The 19,659-nt window shown below is 39.6% G+C and overlaps 1 protein-coding gene across 1 annotated transcript; it reads right to left on the reverse strand.

Moving 5' to 3' along the window:
• Positions 1-1,535: 1,535 nt before the first annotated feature.
• LOC109062627 (protein ELYS-like) lies at positions 1,536-19,121 on the reverse strand. The gene is given in 36 exon segments (XM_042743308.1): positions 1,536-2,398; positions 3,720-3,790; positions 3,884-3,996; positions 4,084-6,124; positions 6,228-6,481; positions 6,558-6,655; positions 6,769-6,859; positions 7,042-8,056; positions 8,162-8,377; positions 8,508-8,664; positions 8,756-8,863; positions 8,978-9,128; positions 9,221-9,368; positions 9,452-9,583; positions 9,720-9,864; positions 9,964-10,152; positions 10,387-10,535; positions 10,634-10,690; positions 10,782-10,905; positions 11,085-11,184; positions 11,267-11,371; positions 11,468-11,608; positions 11,694-11,783; positions 12,099-12,189; positions 12,354-12,482; positions 12,560-12,621; positions 12,727-12,908; positions 12,992-13,124; positions 13,214-13,364; positions 13,478-13,562; positions 13,654-13,770; positions 15,173-15,380; positions 15,484-15,664; positions 16,088-16,341; positions 16,485-16,610; positions 18,826-19,121. Coding segments are annotated over 35 exon segments (7,608 nt in total). The 5' UTR covers positions 16,606-16,610; positions 18,826-19,121; the 3' UTR covers positions 1,536-2,199.
• Between the last annotated feature and the right edge of the window lie 538 nt (positions 19,122-19,659).

Genomic DNA, 19,659 nt, shown 5'->3' on the forward strand with positions numbered 1-19,659 from the left:
TGGATGTAAATTTTCTATGCAATTCAAATACTTAAATTTAGGCCCAAATATTTGTTTTACTAGATGAACAGTCCTGACAATGAAAATTCAATGTATCACTTACAAAATCAATTATAATTGCTTTTTGACCCAAAGGTGTTCATTCTAATGAATGTTAAACCTACTATATTTGTCAACAGGTTATATCATTAAGGTATAATTTATCCTTCTAGTTTCAATTGTCTTGAGTATGGTTTGAAAATAATTCTAATCACACCAAGCCAAACCTCACAGAAACCGTTTCAAAAGGCAAAGCCAAGTTAAGGATGCTCTGTGCATTCTCAAAACTCTGTGTAAAGACAATACATTAAAGCCAGACTTAAGCCTGCATTGACCCAGCTAATATCAATGCATACAGTTATCATTGCTGTGTAAATGCATTCGTGCGACCTCTGAGCACCATTAACCAGTCTTTATAAAGACACCTAAATGCCACTTCAGAAGCGTCTCTGAGCCACCACTGCAGTGTAAATTCTGCAAAACAAGTGAGATGTTGTGTAAATATAATTGACAAACCTGACACTGCCTGCTGTCTTGCATGCTCCTGATAGACTGAAAGTCTCTCGCAGAGTGTGGGTATCAGGCCTTTGTTAGGACCATGACCGACCATAGAGTAACTCTTCCCAGAGCCAGTCTGACCATGTGCCAGTAATGTGGCATTGTAGTAAGTGTAGTCAAAAGAGAAAATGCGACTGTTCTGCGAGTCACGAGGGTCTTGAATACTGATATTGTTGGAGGTTGAGATAATGCAGCGACTGCCTGCATCCCGCTTCCTTTGTATTAGAAAAAGCTTTAAAGTCTCACAGCTATGGTTCAATCTCATGCTCAACTTGTTGAAGCAGACTTCCAAATAAAGTGCTACAAATGAACCTAAAAACATATTTAATCACAAGTCTGCAGTCTAGTCTGAGATAATCTAGTCGTACTAATCTAATTGAAGGGTCTGACCTGGACTGCCACTTTCACACAGTCCTTGCTGGCCATTTCCATTCCTCTCGTCCTCATGCTCACGTGGATACGCTGGACACAAAAAAAACAATGAGTGACAGAGTGACAGGTTGAAACCTGAGCACTTTGTTTCTCTTACTTTCTACCAGGGCCCAGCATGATGAATAATACAGTAGCCTTGGCTTCTCTAAAGATCACATCCACTGTCTGCCTGCTGTAATAATGGAGGTAAATGCTAGGATAAAGTGCTCTTTTCTCATTTAGGTCATTATAGCGGCTTTTAAGATGAACAATTGCTTGAACAATTGCTGGTTATCAGTAGCAATTGCTAAAGCAAACATACCTGTTATTGCTATTGCACATACTTAAGACTTACAGTTTTGACTTGGGCTGGTAAATATTATAGAACACCATTGCAACACCAAGAAGTATTATAAAAGCAATGCACATATATTGCATTTTGGTTAGTCATTATACATTTTTGCAGGAAAACAACTGTGGTAAATTGGTCGAACCAGTACCTCTGTAAAGAACTACAATACATCAAAGATTGTAAACTCTTGTTCTGTATTTGAAAGCAAACGGGCATTACAAATACGTTTACAATGCTGTTCAAAATAAAACTGATGCATTTGAAGGAAAATAAATGTACATTATTATCTGCAATGAATGAATAATGCTGTGTTCACCAGCTTAAGGCCTCAAGATAGGGGAGACCAAGTGCCAAGCATCAAAACAAGAAGTTCATCCATGCAATATGGATGATTTTATTACACTTTCAACTATTGTAAAGTATCCACCTATATGAATCATCTCCCAAGTGGTACAACCATAAACCTTGTAACTGTTTGATCTGACTTTACACGTTGCAAAATCTTTCCTGTAAACAAAACAAGTAACAAAATAATTCATAAGTATCAAATTTTATTTATAACATACCTAAAAGGCTATTTACATTTGCATCAATTAGTAGAAACACATTTAAAAACTAAACCTTTCTTTTCTGGTGCTCAAGTCCCTCAGTGCTCCTTACGGTAAACAGCATAATTTATAATACAAAATTATTTATCCCAAATTAGATGTTTATTATTCCAAACATTATCCACTGATTATCTTAATTAGAAAACAGCAGGTTGCAGAGCTCTTATAAAACAAGGAGAGCAGAAAAAATAAATCAAACTGGGAAACGAGTCCAAATGAAACAATTCGCAATCAAAGCTTCTTCCTCCTTGTTACAGGTTTAGGAAAAATGGCATCCATCATGCGTTTGCGGCGTAGGTTCATCCTCAGGGAAGGGGTTTCCTTTTCTTCAGTTCTCTTTTCAGTTCTAGCGATCGGTTCAGCGGGACTGGCGACGGGAGAGAGGAAACTGATCTCAACAGGAGGTGGAGGTTCTGGAGCAGCTTTTGTTCTGTTAAAAAGATGACAGAAAATTAGGGTAAGATAATCAAACTAGGGCTGGACGATTTTTCCGATTTTATCGCTAAATTCGAATTTAATGTTTTGCTGCAATTTAATTTTTTAGAAATCGAGGAATCACGATTGTGAATAGAAATATTACAAAATGTTACTATAAGACACTTTGACAATATGCCAATCATAACAGTAAAGAGAAAAGAACAATCCAACCACATGTACGTGCACATGATTAACTGCACACGAGTGATGCTCCATTTACACAGAATGCGCATTTGTGTTGACAAAGGTGCAACATGGACAGTGGAATAGAAAAAACATGCAAGAAGATGTGAGTGAACATTTTAATTTGAGCGCTGCGTTTTTATAATGCTGTTTCATGCATGAGATGCTGCAAGAGATGCTAGTGCAACAGTCAAACGCGTCCATGTTTACATAGAAAAAACAATGGAAAAGCAGCGCAATCTAATAAAAAAACCTGTAAAGCATGTGATGTTTGCATCATGGTGACAGGCTGAAAGCTGCTGTTCGTTGTTTTCACAGAACATTTATTGTTAATAGTCTACTGGTGTTATACCTTCAGATGTCAGAAAGAGCTTTATTACCAAGTATGTTTACACAGAAAAGGAATTTGTCTTAGTGACAGGAGCTTCCAGTGTAGAAGAAAGTATGGACAAAGTGCAAACTAGTGCAGCAGTCATAGGAATTACACAGTAGAGATGGAGTATAACACTAATAAAAGAATAATTGAATTGAATGTACAGATATATTTACAAGTGCGCAGTTTAGAAAGAACATTTTCGGATTCTATGTATAAAAGCAGTCATTTTGAATTTTAATTACTTTGACTACTGAGAATTTTTTGAAGCATTTTCATTGTAGCCTATTATTTCTGAACATATAACATGTAGGCTTTCAGACACGTTTGCACAGGATGTAGTTGTAGTTCATTCTTTTCTGCAAAGATATTGAACAAGTGATTTGTTTAACATTTACATCATGTTGACAACTTCATGTGTGCTGCACTTAGAATAGAATTTTCTTTAACTAGAGGGTCAATAAAGAAAAAGTTATTTGAATCATGTTGTAATAAGATTTTTAAGTTGACTAGTTAAAAATCGTAATCTGTTTTTGGGATATTATTATTTTGCCAAATCGCCCAGCCATAAATCAAACTAAGGCAAGGTGATGCACAACCAACATTACTCAACTGCGAATCTTGTAGTTATAGCTCGTCAATGCAAAAACCTGCTTGAATTATAACCATGCACGTAAGCTACTTCTTATATTCAATAGAACTATGTGCGACCATTCACCTGGTTGTCCTCTTCTTTCTGGGCTTAACAACCTCAGTTTCAACTGCAACATCATCAAGAGGGCCATTGTCCTACAACAAAAGGAAGAATTTATGAAGTTTAAACTGTGATGGAGCACACATGAAAACTGCGTTGGTACTTAAACTTTAGAAAGGTCTGCTTACCTCTTTGGATTGAGAATCAGCTTCACCTCCGGAGCTATAGGTTTGAGGCAAAGAAGATGACAAAACCTCTGGAACTTCAACTTCATTTCGCACAACAGTTTCTTTTCTCCTTCCTAAAATTAAAGGATTGCAGATAAAATGGATTGTAGGCACAAAGTGTTATAAAATACTGCAAATTGTGGCATTACAATAGAGACTACCTCTTGTTTTCTTCAAATCAGCTACGGGAGTAACTGAATTGTTGACAGCTGTAGAGTTTTGTTCTGCTACCTTGCTCGCTCGTGTACGTCTAGCACTTGAAAGTGACTTGCTTGCATGTTCCTGTATTACATCGGACACCATCAATTTTGATTCTTCAATGTCTGCTATTTGAGTTTCATTCTGTGAAGGAGGTGCTGCAGATCTAGTAGGTCTTCTTTTGGCACGTATAATTTCCGTTACAAAAGGAACAGTCTCCTCCCTGGCTTCTTCATCTTTGAGTCGCTCTACAAGGGCATCAGCTTGGGGAGCTTCAGTCTCTACTTTCAAAGGAGTCAAATCGGGTCTTTCTTTATCAAGATCCTCACCTTGATTCCAGTGCTGGCTTCTCGTAAGTCTTCTTGATACACTCTGAAGTTGTGCATCATCGATAATAAAGGTTGCATTGTTCACTTTTTCTGCAGTGCTGGCCACAGTCTCCTTCCTGCTTCTTGGAGGTGTTCTAAGAGGTTGATTTAGGGTTGTGGCTTCTTCTGCAGGATCTTGTTGGAAACTTTCTAACGCTAGTCCTCTGGTAGACTTGCGTGTAACCCTACTAGGACTACTACGTGCTTTGGCTGGCTGCATCGTCTCCTCTGGGACTTCTTGATGAGCTTCTGGAACTTCAACACTTGGTGCTTGGGATTTTCTTATACTGTGCCTGGTCTGTGTTTCTGAGTCATCACTGAGAACAGGATCAGTGGACAGGGCCTCATCATCATCATCATCACCAACCACTGTGCTCCTGGTTCGTCGGGATCCTTTCCTAGGTGTTACTTTCTGTGGGGTCTTTCGTGCCGGACTTGCAGGCTTTGATACTTTCTCAGAAGGCATGTCTTGGTCATTCTCATTAGCATGCCGTTCTGAATCTGCTTTTCTTGTGCTTCTTCTGGGTGTTACAGGAACTTGATAGTCTTGGAGCTGTTTGCCACTCCTTGTGATGCGTCTTGGTGTTGAAGGTACTTGAGAATCCATTTGTTCCTCTTCAGTAAGATCCTTCTCTCCATCAAGGATAGGGACAGGGAATGTTACTGTTTTCCTAGTTCTCCGTGATGGGCTGTGCTGAACCTCTTTAATGTTCTCCAGAACTTCCTCTGTAGCTTTTCCAGATCTTTCAACTTTTGTTCTTGCAGGTGACTTGGGTCTTCCTGGTGACTTTGGCCTTCCTGGTGACTTCGGCCTTCCCATTTGTTTGGTTGTGGAAAGTTCCTCAACTTCTCCAGCCAATAGAAGTGTAGTGTCTATTTGGTTAGACTCAGTTATATTATCTTTTGCAGCGGTTGACACCTCTGTGTCCAATGTAGCAACTTCGTTGACCTTCCCTAAAAGTTCTTCTGAAGGCAAGACTTTCTCTGGCAGAGAAGACTCCAACACTTCCCCATGAAGAGGAGTATGTGATTCTTCCTGCATCTCACAAGGACCAGATTCTAGCCCATCACCATTGGAAAGATATTTTGTTTCTTGAAGAGAAGTTTCTGCTTCTGGTGTGACTATTTGTTCCACCATCTGGAGGACCTCAGCTGGTTGGTCTTCAATTTTAGGAGCACCCATGACAACAGGTTCCATATCTGATACCAAGTCGTTTATGTCTTCCAATCTGTTGTCTGGAACTTGAACCGTATGCTCCAAGATGACAACCTCAGAGTTAGTTGTGAGCTGATTCTCCACATCCTGAGGTTCTTCTGGTTCCTGTAGAGGTAGCAATGCTGCATTGTGGTCCAGCTCTGAAACATCAGGCAGTTCCTCTACATCTGGATCAAGCATGAGCGTGAAGCCATCAGACTCTTCTGGCATTGTACCATCTGGTGCACTGCTGAGGGTCTGTAAAGTTCTTCCATCTACAAGATGTGTATGCTGCTCCTCAGCCAGCTCTACAGGTAAAAGGAGAGTGGTGGATGGCTTAAGCTCCGTGTAACACATTGCATCTTCCTCATCTAGTTCTGAAGGGCCAAGGCCAACCATTACAACTTCACCTTCTTCCTCTGTGATGTCAGTGTCTTGAACCTGCAGAGCAAAATAACAACAAATAAACCAATGAGAATATAAATCCATGTACAACAGGTCACAAAGTTTTAACATCAAAGTAAGATTTAAGTGATGCACTTACTTTCAGCTGTGCCTCAGGTGTAACCAGTGACAGCACAGCATTGGCTTGTTCCTGGAGGTACTGCTCATGGGGTGGGAGTTCCTCCATGTAAAGGGCAGGAGCAGGCTGGTGGTTACTGCTGCCATTACCCTTTACTTCATCTATAATCTCAACCTCACTACCGGAGTCCTCCACCTTCTGATCTTCAGACTCTTCTTCACCCTCTGACGATTCAGCACTGGAGAGCTCATCAGTGTCATTCAAGCTCACTACAGCTATAGGAAGAATCCAGAGGTTAGTTCTGGATCATTATGTTGTTTAACTATAATGTTAAACCTGAGAAGGACTTACATCTGGACTCTGAGGTAGCAGGTTCTGATGTCGGTGTTTTCAGATCTGCAGCATTCTCAGAAGTGGGCTGAACTTCCTTAATGTCACTACCTGGTTCACTATAGGGTGTAGACAGCACCAACAAAGGTCAAAAAATGTTAAATGTCAGGACATGAGAAACATACATAAAGCAGCACCCAGAAAGCATGATGGGTAAGTCATTAACAAGCACCTTTTGAGTGATCCCTCCCTAATACTGGACCGGGTTAAAGTTGGAGACAGATCTGGACCAAATAAATGCTGTTCCACAAAGGCATCCAAATCTAAAATATAAATCCATTAGAAATTAATTTCCTACCAGTGCAATTATCAGTCATAAAACAACAGTTACAGTACAGTTTAAAAGTTTGGGGTCAGAAAATGTTTTAAATGTTTTTGAAAGTCTCATGTTCACAAAAGCTGCAATTATTTGTTAAACAAAAAAATAAATAAATAAATAAATTACCTGAGGTTTCCATAGATTCCTCTTTGCATTCTTCATTAATCTCAGGTTCACTAATCATTTGTTCGTGGTTCACCAACTCAACCGCTGAAATCTCAGATACAGAAGCCTCACAAACTAGTTGTTCTGGTACTGCCTCTGATACCTTGGTGACAGCTGGTTCATCAATAGTGTCATAAGCAGCATTTTCTTCCATAGACACGTTCACAGGCTCTATAGTAGGAGGAAAACTGAGAGCTTCAACAAAAATGGAGGATGTGTTTTGTGAATCTTCAGCTTCTGCTGGTTCCTGGATTTCCTGATGTTTAGAAATCTCAGCCAAAGAATCTAAACTTGGTTCCTGAACTGGAACAACAAGCTTCGGCTCTGTAACTACACCCGGCTTGAGAACCTGAGCTTCTGAAGTTTCCTCAAGCTCCTCCTCAATTACTTCCCTCACACAATCGTTCTCAATATCAACATGCACCTCAAGCTTTCCTTTCCTACTTTGGGCTTCTTGTGCATCTGAAGGTGTCTTTCCATGGGACGAGTCTTCCTCTGTATCGCTCTCATGAGGTATTTTCAGCTCTTCCTCAGGTGGCGTAACAGAGGGTAATTCTGCCGTTGTGTTTTCTTCTACAGGAGGCTCACATTCCTCTGAAGTGTTTGGAAGTCTTACGGTCACCTCCCGATCCACACTGCTGTTTGCCTGTGTTGCCATAAAATCCTCAGGAGCATCATGGAACTCAAGAGTGGTATCGGACTGATTGGACACAAGACTTGCTTCTTGCCCCAGACTAGGCCGTCGCACAAGAGTGGGAAGCACTTGTTTGGACTCCATTGCAGGGATCTCTTTGACAGAGGATCCACTCTGAGATTCTACATCAGGATTTTCTTTCTCTTCCAGTGAGGGCATGTACGTCCTCTTTAGAGCTGCTTCTTCCTCTTCAGCATCTGAATGTTCACTCCAGGCTGCAAAACTTGCTTTAGGAGGTTGGGAAGATCTCTTAGGTGTATTAAGCTCCCTGTTAATTGCAATCTGTGAAGAACCACAACCATATTATTAAAGCTAAAAATGATTTTTATTACTTTTCATGGAAACTCATCTTAACATTTCATTTTAGATGTTAAAGAGGCATGTTACCCCATTGTTCCAGTGGACAAAGCCCTTGGGAGCTTCTGGAGAATCAGCCTCCTCTATGAAGGTAATACGGCTCTCTTTGGAGCGGAGAGGAGGAGTGACTGATCGGCCTGGGGAGGCAGAAGGGGTGGCCACAGGAGTGGGACGTAGGCTGCTCCTCAGAATTGACTGTGGGGTAAAGGCTGAGATAACCGGGCCTGATGCCAAAGCTCGAGCTCTCTGAAAACCAAAGAGTTCAAAATTGTGGCGGGTAATTTCTTAAAACACTAGAGGAAGTACATACAGCACATTTAAAGTCACAAATAAGTCTGTGAGCATTTGTGTAGTTTCACAAACCATGCGGTCTCACCTTTACCACTTGTGGAGTTTGCAGCAGACTAAGCTCAGGAGCTTTGCTGACACTCTTCGGTCCAGCCCATGAAGTAATGGACCTTGTAGGAGTGCCAGGCAAATTAGAGCTCTCTGGAGAATTCTGGGAAGACGGCTGCACAACCAAATCCAGAAGCCTGGTGACAAAGCCAGAGATGTTACTAGTGTCTTCTGAGACACAAATAAAGGAACTTTCGAAACACTAAGACCAGTCTTTGACTGTTTTACCTGGACATTCTTTTGGTTAGCATGTTTATGGGAGTTCCTACAAAGGCCTCGGGTTTATGTGGAGAGGAAGGATGTATGCTAGGCACTTGCATTTCGGACTCTTTGGGGCTGCACAGGAAATCCAACAGGAAAAAAAATAAAAATAAAATAAAAAAAATTAATTCAAAATTGGTTTTAAAGAAAACATTTCACATATAAGCTGGGAAAAACTACTTATAGTACCTTTTGAAAGGAGATGAATTGGGAGTGGTGTTCTTGCCAACCCATACTTCCTCGATCTTTGAGAGGACATTATTGATAAAGGCTGCTCTGGTCATCACATTTTCAGAGGCTGAACGTTTAGCTACAGTTGACAGAGGCTGAGGTCTTTTAACTAGAAGTGAGAAAAAAAGCAGCAATTGGAATTTATCCTAACAATTTGAAATTCTAACACACGGACCAAGTGAGTATGACCGTCATCAGTACCTTCTCTGTGAATCGTAGCAGGGTGTTGGTATGGTTTTGCTCGCTCAATTGCTAATTTCCGTTGAACGCGAGGAAGAACCTTTCCATACTGATTGAGAATGGAGTTCCTTGTGTTTGACCTTTCCTTCATTTTAGGATCCCGATCAGCCTGAATTCAACCAAATTATAACAACTTTTTTTTTTTTTAAACATGAAATACAGATGTAGACTATAATATGAAATTGAACATACTGCTAGGTTCACTTTGAGGGTCTGGTTGAGTTGAAGTGCAGGCACATAATTTGCCTGTTGGAGGTAGTGGACCATGAGTAGCTCCCGATTCTGGAAACCTCCAGTGCTTTGAAGGAACCTCTCCAAACACTCCTAAACAGGTACATTTGAGATAAAGGTAAGAATAAAGCAGTGATAATATACACTATTGTCCAAAGGTTTTTTTTTTTTGCAAGAACTCTTCTGCTCACCAAGGCTGCACTTAAGCACTACAGAAATTTGCACACACCTGTTCTGCAAGTCCAAGGGGCAGTTTCAGCAGCTCTTGCATCAGTCCCAGGTCCTGACAGGTCTCAAAAAGAAACTTCATCATCTCCTCCATGTTCAATTTGTTACAATGCTGCCTTAGCAAAGCCCAGGCCTCCACAATACACCTGGTCAGCCCAAAACAATCAAAGGGTAAGAGTCTAGCTACTACAAAAGAGCCCACTTTAAGCTGACATATTAATCCCAATGGTACACTACAAACATACCTGTTATGAAGCAGGACAGAGAGGCACAATTTGGCTTGGTTGGTAGTGCACAGGGGAGGCTTCATCACATGCAGGTAGCGCAGGGCAATGCTGTGTTTCTGTTGGCACATCAAAGCCTGCAAGACACGCTCGTGCTGCCAGCTCCACAGAGAGTGACTGGTGGCTGGGTGTAACAGCAGCTCCAGAGAGCTCTAAAGGAGATGAAAACCATTCAATACAAATTATTCATTAAGTATTAGTTTGTAAGTACCTCTGGCATTCATACAAAATATAATAAAATAGTGTTTAAACTGATATAGCTGTCTGCTAGTAGATCATTTAATGTTGTCACCATTGAAACCACTTATAAATTAAGCCAAAATCAAAATGTTTCTTTTAAAAATACTAGTGTAAGCGCAAAAACATTGATTTTTTTTTTTTTTTTTTTTATGTTATTGTTGTTATGATATAAAAAGGACTTGTATTGTTTTAGTTTGACCAATGGGAATGGCAAACGCTGTAGGAAAAGACTCCACGGATGCCCCACTTTTATTAGGAAAAGAGTACATCACATCCAGTAGCAAATAAATAACCTAAGAGCCTGAGTCAAGGAATATTCTTTACTAACAAACAACACTCAATACAATATTTATAACAAGATGTATTAGAGTTAAGAACCCCAAAAGGATACAATAGCATGTTTGGTAGATTCTTCAATGTTTTCCAGGAGGTAAATATCCAGCAAGGCCTGCACCAGGAACAGATCACAAAAAAGAAAAAAGTAAGCACAGTTGAGGGCAGCAACGTTGTATAAATGCATTCAACAAGTCTTGACTTACATGAAGTGAAGGGGGAGGATACTGTCCTGTTCCACCCTCGTCCCTTTTCCAAATTTCTGTAAGGCGTTCCCCACACTGACTCACCAGGCCATCAATCATGAGGCAATCTGCACACCACTTGTCCCTATTGAAAGAAAAGGGTTTTTTTTGTACCTTGTTAAATACGATGTGACTTCTGGAGATATAAATGTGTTAATTTATGCATTTTTTTAGTAATCCTGAATAAATAAAATTCATTAAACAATATAAATTATGCTACATAAATAAAAATCCCAATGGTTCTTCGGAAATGTAGCCACTTACTTGGCCAGTCTCCGCAGCTCCTCCCTCTGGCTGATGTAATAATTCTTTATAACAGAATGACTGTAAAAGGGCCTTGATATCTGCAGCACATCATCATCCTCTGTTGACAGATGAACAGTTTGAGTTCATCATATGCAATGCACAGATGTTTTTCAAAGAATCTGAGTGAACCAGAACCATACCAGAGCCCTCTGGAAGCACACCAGTCCGGCAGAACCACAGAACCACCTGAGCGTACTGGGAGATCAAGCTAGACACCATGCATTTATTCATGAGTCCAATCAATCCTGCAAGTAACCAAAAATAAGTCAGTCATTCTAGTGATTTTCAACTTCACATATAACAGCACAGAACAGTGTGATGTCCGTGTATACTCCCGACACCTTTCTGTGTGAGCTCCTGAGCCTCATTTAGCAAACAGTGGAAAATGGTGCTGAGGTTTGCCAGCAAGCGCTGACTGTGCTGTAGCAGCTGCAGTGTCTGGGGATCCGTGAAGTTTGCAGAGCTGTCAAAGAGCGGAGCACCTGGAGAAAAAGAGAAAAGCACAATCAGAACGCTGTTTAATTTGCAATAAAACCAAATTCAGAGAAATGGGTGCAGAAAACTCACATATTTCATCCAGTTCTTCTTTGGTGCGCACAACCTTATTCCAGGCCCACTCCAGTATGTAGCGCAGATTGACGGCTGACCCTGGTTGCTCTTGTGCAGAAATTTGGCAGAAAGTTATATGAAGTACTGGAGTGATGGCTGCTGAAAATTCAGCTTTGCCATCACAGGAATAAACTATATTTCAAAATATTAAAACAGAAAAGTTATTTTAAATTGCAATACTAGTCCACAATAGTACTGCTTCTAATGTATTTCTGAGGAATTAAATGTTGATTTGGTGAAAATAAAGTTTAAAAAAATAAAATAAATGAATAAATCAATGACTTACTAATTTTCAACAGCAGTGCAAATTATTGTAATTAAAGTTTTTGTAGACTACAAATGCATTACTTCTCCCATTCTCACCTTCAGTGGTCCACTGTTTAATACAGCCAGTGATAAGTCCCAATGAGCTCGTCTCCACAGCAGTGCACAAAATGGCATCAAGCTGCTCTTCCTAAATGCAAATTACAAAGCAATCAATGAAAAAATGTGAATTACTGGTATAAATACTCTGATGCCAGTAGTTCTACACGTGAGTGAGATCTATTAAGCTAATAAGCACACAAATAAACTAGTGTATATTTAATCCTGCATAATGTTTAATAAAGGGTGTGATACCTGTGAGAGGCTGGAGGGCTGGACATCAGCCAGACGAGAGGATAGGAGGCCAGACATGAGACAGCGTGAGTATCCATTAGAAATGCTGTCACCTAAATTTGGTGCCACCTTCTTCAAGTAGCTCAGGGTCTGAGAGTAGAGAAAGAATTTAACATACCAAAAATAATAAAGACTTAGCATAGTATACAAAAGGGCCAAAATCTAACCTCTTTCTGATAGCCAGAGCAAGTAAAGTGCACAATTCCAGCATTAAGCAAACAACTTCCATCTAGAATACAAATGGAATACAGAGGTTATGACATTAAATGGGGTTACATAACACAGCCATTACACATGCAATTAACAATCATATCAAAAAATGAACATGGCTTGCCAAAATTGTAGGTTGTGGGACTGAAGAACTGTTCCGGTGGAGGACAGGTGTAGGGCAGACCCCTACTTAGACTGCGCTCATGAATCAGGATGTCCAACAGTGTACAGGGAGCTGTCGTTTCGATCACACAGTCAAGAGACCACACTGCCAGATACGGACAGTTTCGTAAGGATTCGCCCGTTCTGAATGGGAAAGAGAACGTCTATTTACATGTCCCTACCACACATCTGACTGTATTTTTAACCTTTACTAGAAGCATACCCACCTTAATGAATCTGGCATCTGAGCATGGTACCATCGGTTAATGTCAAAAACACCAATGAAGGTTGATGGCTGGCCTTGTCCATACGATTTAACTTGCCAGCTGAAAACTGACACACTTGTATCAGGAGACGTCACTAAAAAAAAACAGAAAAACAAATGTTATAGAAAACATGCAATGTCAATCAATCACTCTACAAAGTATGATTTGGATATATAAAGACACCTTCAGTCATGCTGTCGTCACGATCAGGGTGGTGGCGAAACTTCTCTATGGACTGACAGCTGATCAGACGGGTATTGATGGCCTGAGCTCTTAGAGGAAATGTTGTACCGTTCAAGTCCTGACTGTAACGTTCCTCACAATACTCCAGACCCTGAGAGTCAAGCATCACACACTGAATGAATATTTTGCAGGAACATTGTATATATACAAAAACTGTAACATTCAAATAAATTTGAGAATGGAGAATCCTGAATAACTCTGTACCTCATAAATAATTTTCCCTGAAGCCAAGCACTTTCTCTCCCCAAAAGCCAGTTGTAACAAATGGAGGCTGACTACATCCCCCTCACTGCAAAGACAAAAATACACCAGAATAAATCAGAACCAAACCAGACAAAGTCAGATTATTTCGATAGCAGCACATGAAACCGCAAACTTACTGATCCTGTGCAGACTGCACTGCCCACAGATAGCAGCAGTTCCGTGGGTCATTCTCTGGCTCCTGGAAGGTAAATGCATAGACAGGCACTCTGCCACCCTCTAGCTGTGAGTGATATCTGAAGAGCAAGAGGACATGTTCAAAAACAAATTCATTGGTGCATCAATACATTATAGCCGCACCGAAACAGATGTAGTGACAGATCTTTTCTTCCATAATGTGAAATACATCTTAGTGTTTCCCACAGGATTTTGTGAGACTTGTGGCGGCAGATGACGTCACATTAATTAGCATATTTATGACGTCATGACGACGGGTTTGCGTTCAGCAACTCGGACTTGTTCCACTCTCTGAACTTTCACATACTGTATACAACTTGAATGCCCAAAAAAGCCGTTCACATTTTTTCTGTTGCCATACATAAAACAAATATACATTTTAATTAATAATATCATGGGGTTCACTCTCACTTTACTCCTTAAATCCTGATTTATAAGAGCGACATCATCTGATAAAATCCACATACCTCTAACTGTTACACTACAGAGTGACTATATGCGGTCGGTTTGGCAATATTACTTTTTTTGCCTCATGCAGCGGACTGCCTGCGTCTGAGTAACAAACTGTGCACATTAACAGACGAACTATGTTCATGTTTATAAGCCCAGACAGAGTGGTAACTGCCTGCGTCTGAGTAACAAACTGTGCACATTAACAGACGAACTATGTTCATGGAGACAGTCAGTAAGCGACAGGTGCTTGGAAATGCTGTTTTATACTCATTTACTGACGAGTCTGCTGTGGTACGGCCAGTTGAACGCGCTGCTTCTCTCCCACTCACTGCACAGAACAGAGACCGAGAGAGACGACACTGCACAGGGATCAGACCTCGTGCTCGCGGGGCAGCAATGGCGAAATCTTCCAACTGAACAAAACCATAGCTAAGGTTTATCCAAAAAAGTCGCTAGGTTTGTCGGCATGTACCTTTTATGGAAAAAAGTTGATAAAAGGGTCTGAAAGTTGCAAAATATAGTGCTAAAGTGGCGCTCGTGTGTGTGAGACACGGGAGCTGATGGCAGGGGGCAGTTATTTGTGGCGGTCCACATGGATATTGTGGCGGGCTGCAACAAATAAATCAATGTATGGGAAACCCTGCATCTTGAGTAAAACAGATAACTGAAAAAGAAATATGTAGGGTGGGATCCATTGATTGGATGGAGGCAGATCTGAATTTGAGCTTGCAGTGGATTCTAAGAAAGTGCCAAGGTTTAAGCAGACTAAATGATTGGAAAAGCCTGGTATGTATCAACACAGAAAAGTGGAAGATGAAATGGCATTATGAAATTGATTAAGAATTACGAGGTCAAAAAAAAAAAAAAGAAATGAATTGTTCACAATATAGTCGACAACATGCATTTAGAAAATAGACAGGGTGAGTTTTCATTTCATGTCAAATTTAACATACAATTACATTAAAATGGGCAAAAAAAAAATCAGCTTGTTTTAAGTCTTTCACTCACTCTTTTTTCAGGGTCTTCATGTTCCAGAGCTGTAGGTTGCCATCTGAAAAGCCCACAGCGAGCTGGTTGGTGCGCTGGATGTACTGCAGGGCTGTCGCTCCAGTTCCTGTAGGGCTGCTGAGCTGAAGACACAGGTGTCTGCCCTGCTGCGTCACACCCTCCCGTAAACGTGGGATCTCAGATGGAGACTTATTGACCACCTCTAGATCTGTGGCCAAAACAAATGAAAATGGTTTGAGACTATGGAAAGGTTTTTTAACTGTTCACATGAATGCTTTTGCTTAAAAAAAAAAAAAAAACTATAGTCCCACCTGAAGCCTCCAGTTCGCTCTGACTACAGGACAGGTCATCCAGACAGAGATCAACCAGCATTACATGACCAACATCTGTGACCACAGCAGCCACACCGAAGAACCAGCGCAAACTCTGGTGCAGATGCTGCGTGTTAGCGCTGGCCCCTCCGTAACTAACAAGGGGATCAATGGCTGTGATCTGCAGAAAAAGCAGATGCTCTTTTCAATCACGTGATCACTCACAGTAGTGTCATTATAAAACAACAGATGTGAAATAATTACAAGATTACAGCCAGGATGCATTTTAAGAAATCACTTACATAATCAAATGTAATGTTTACACTTACTTTTAGTGTTGTTTATTCAAAAAAATTAAAATTATTTGAATTATTTGTGAAGTGTTAATTGAAATAAATATGAAAACACAAACTTAACTTATCATTTTAATTTAGTTTAACAGACTACTAAAATAACTAAAACTAAAGAAATAATTAAAAAATAAACAAGAACAAAAAAGATCTATAAACTGAAAACAGAAAATATAACGATATATATTCGAAATATCAGTATACACTATAATTTTTTCTATATATAAAAAAAAAAAAAAAAACACTGCACTCACTCTGCCTGGGATGACCACAGCCTTGACAACACGGGAGATACCAAGATCATACAGACACAACATGCTGCCCTCAGCTTCCTCCAGACCGATGAGCAGCCCTGTTCGCTTCAGCCAACAGAAGTCCCGCACGGCCAGCACTGTGGGCGGGTGCTCGGACACCCCACTGAAGCGGTAGGCAGAGACACGCTCTCCAGTAACAGCATGGACCACTTCCAATTGAGGCCCACAGGCAAGCCAGGCCAGTCCACTTTTTCCTGCACCCAATAAATAAGAGATGTCAGTGAAACACAATAGGAGAACTGAAGATCTAATAGTAACCTAGGAAACATACATGAAACATCTAAAACATGACATTGGAGATGATCAGGACATGCCAGCAGTGAAAAATAAGACTCACCATAAGTAAATCTCCCATGGAGCACAGAGTCCAGCGTAACTTCATCCTCTCCTAGAGCATCTATCGTCACCTCCGGGAAGCGCAGCAAGCTGCTGGTGACTTGGGCTGCCAGGTCACGCATGCTTACTGAAGAGAAAAAAACATGCTAAAAATCAATCTGCCTGCCCTGAAACATTAGGCAAATAATAATTTCAAAAGACTGAACACAAACAGAATGTTTCGAACTAGTACAAAAACCACGCTGAAATATCACTGAAAACATTATGGACAAAGAAGAACTTAATACACAACAGCAGTTGTCAGCACTTTTGTGCCTCCAATGGAGCAGTTGGCACATACGTATCCACCACACTTGTGTTTCCTCCAAACATACAATAAAACAGTGATTATCAACTGGTGGGTCTTTTCATATGGACATTCAGCCATGGAAAAAAAAACTACTAAAATGTAAAAATAAAACACAACTGTTCATTTAATTGTGCATTGTTACGATACATTAAAAGGCTGTACACCCAATCATGCCTTATTCCCAATATTTTGATGTATATTATTATTCATCTGGTAGTGTTACTTTTTTTTAAATAAAATTATTGAAAACTGTTTTCTGTAACTAAAATAAAAATACATCTATGAGACGAAAAAGGATATTAGAAATTTACTAAAACAGAAATAAAAAACTTTATAGAAAATATTTTTAAAAATAATAAATAAAAACAACAAGCACATAATACTTAAAACAACACTGTTTGGTAAAAATCCAATCCACCAACATGGACAGGTCGCATTCTCAAAAATCACTCACCACAATTATTTTAAAAAAAAAAAAGATAAAAGAAAATAAACACATTAAACAAGACAGACGCTTAAAATAAATAATATGGTTTGTACCAACCAAAATTAATTTTGTGCAGTGAACTATTCAAAATATTAAAAATGTATACTTATAAATCCTTTTGCTGTTTATGGTAATATTTGGACATTTTAATGTCTGTTTAAAAAAAAAAAAAAAAAAAAATCATTTTCATATTTTATGCGTTAAAAATTTTTATCAGTCGAAAATATTCTAATTGAAATGGCGTTAATTAATTTCTATGAAATGCAAATTTATAAAAAAAAAAAAAAACTCAAAACCTTTCAAAAAACATTTAAAAGAAAACAATATAGACTATCCTAGTATTTTCTACCAAGATGTTTACATATATTTTGTTTACCAGCTTTAAGACATGTGGTACAGGCATGATAACACTATCTTGTAAAAACACATAATGTGACTCATAAGTTTAACTGAAAATCTGAATTACATGATTACGTCTAGACTAGAGAAAGATTTCCCACAAGGACAGCTATTTTACTCTAGTGAAACGACAACATGCATGACATTTCAAACCATCTAAACATAATTCACTGACGGTAGTAAGATATTATAAAAAGCTATAATGTTCTAACGAAAGTAATTATTAAGTTTCCTGGAGTCCCTGGATCGGCTGACAGTCTGGATCTGTAAAATTGCAAAACCCTTGGTTCATGCTAGTGCCCCCTGGAAAAGCATGGTCATCTAAAGCAAACAGCCTATAGGACTCATCCATGTGCCCGCGCAGACTACAGTCCCACCCATGCGTGAGACTCACATGGAGAAACCTGATCTGAAATCAGAGCTCACAGCTCAGTTTTATTCATAGTACTTACTAGGTGAAGTACACAAACACTATACAAACACGCGTCTGCGGTCGTATTTGATTCTAAATATCACTTTATACATGATAAATCTGACGTTATGCAGCGTCATTACATGCACTGGCATAAATTCCATTCAAATACATTCAAATTACCACTGACAAACACCGCTTCTTTTCCAAGCAGATATTTTAAGAGTAAATTCTATTGCATAGTTTATATTGGGGCTAATGTATGGTCTGTATTATTATAACAACCTTTCCTGGAAACAGTAGCACCGCTAGCATGAACTGTTACGGTTACCAACAGAGCATATAAAAACAAACAAGAGGTTCAAAATACACCGAGGACAGGCCAACAAAAAGTTTAAAAAGCTTAGTACGATGTGTAATAAAACATGCAGCGGGTAAAAGGTCTCATACAGAGCCGTGTTGTGGCTTGAGTTGAGCCCACGCAGGCTGTTACCATGAGCTCTTCAGATTAGCCGCACAAGCTAACGCCAGCTAACGGTCACAGCACGAGACTAACTCACAATAGCTTTTAATACCAAACAATCCAAATAAATGAGTGCTAAATGGTCTTGAGCTGTAGAAACACGTAAACTGCTCTAGAATATCCTAATGTGACATATAAAGCTAAAAAATTACCACAGACAACAGCGTTGTACCTGCGCGCTGATGATGAAGACGGCCCTCAAGAAAACTGGATATACGTTACTTCAAACACGACTTTGGTGGCAACTCTTTTCCGGACATAATCCGGACTCGGTTCGCATGGATAAACTCTCGTAGTCTAGTGATGCTGAACTTTAAAGCAGTCGCAAAGAGAAAACTTGGATTCCCGTGAGTTCAGTGTAAATCGTTATAACTGCCGACTACTGCTGCTTGAACACAGGCGCCATTTCCATAGCGCTGCAGAACGACTACTGCGCATTCATCTGCTCCAGCCAAATCCCGCGCCACAAAGAGTATCGCGAGATTTCAAGCAGCTGCCCTTGACCAAGGAAATTATTTTCATATCCTGCCGGCAAAATTTTTATTGCAGTCACTTATTAAAAGATGTGAGAGCGTCTTTCATAATCACGAGACCACATCTGTGCAAATGATAACATTTTGATGTGATTTGTCTGTTGTTTGTTTTACTAATACTGAATCTTAAAGTGATATTAATTATTCCACTCATAAATCATAATTAAATAACTGGCCGAGTATATCTTTATAAAACATATACTACCTCTTCTAATAATAATACAACTGTGAGCACTTCAAGAGGACACATAAAACATAATAAAACATAGTAACAATTCAAGTAGCCTAGTTTCATAATTATAGCCTAATCTTTACCTAGCGGTTTCAAAAATGGCCTCATCACACTTGATCCGTTCTTGTAGTAATCATTAATATATTGTGCTTGTAAATGAAACATTAATTAAGATGTTAGAAGTTGCTTAGTTAGTAGTCGACTGCTCCTCTTTGACCACTAGCTGTCAGTCTACACAAAC

This window comes from Cyprinus carpio, chromosome B17 (genome assembly GCF_018340385.1).
Source record: "Cyprinus carpio isolate SPL01 chromosome B17, ASM1834038v1, whole genome shotgun sequence".
NCBI classification, from domain to species: domain Eukaryota; kingdom Metazoa; phylum Chordata; class Actinopteri; order Cypriniformes; family Cyprinidae; genus Cyprinus; species Cyprinus carpio.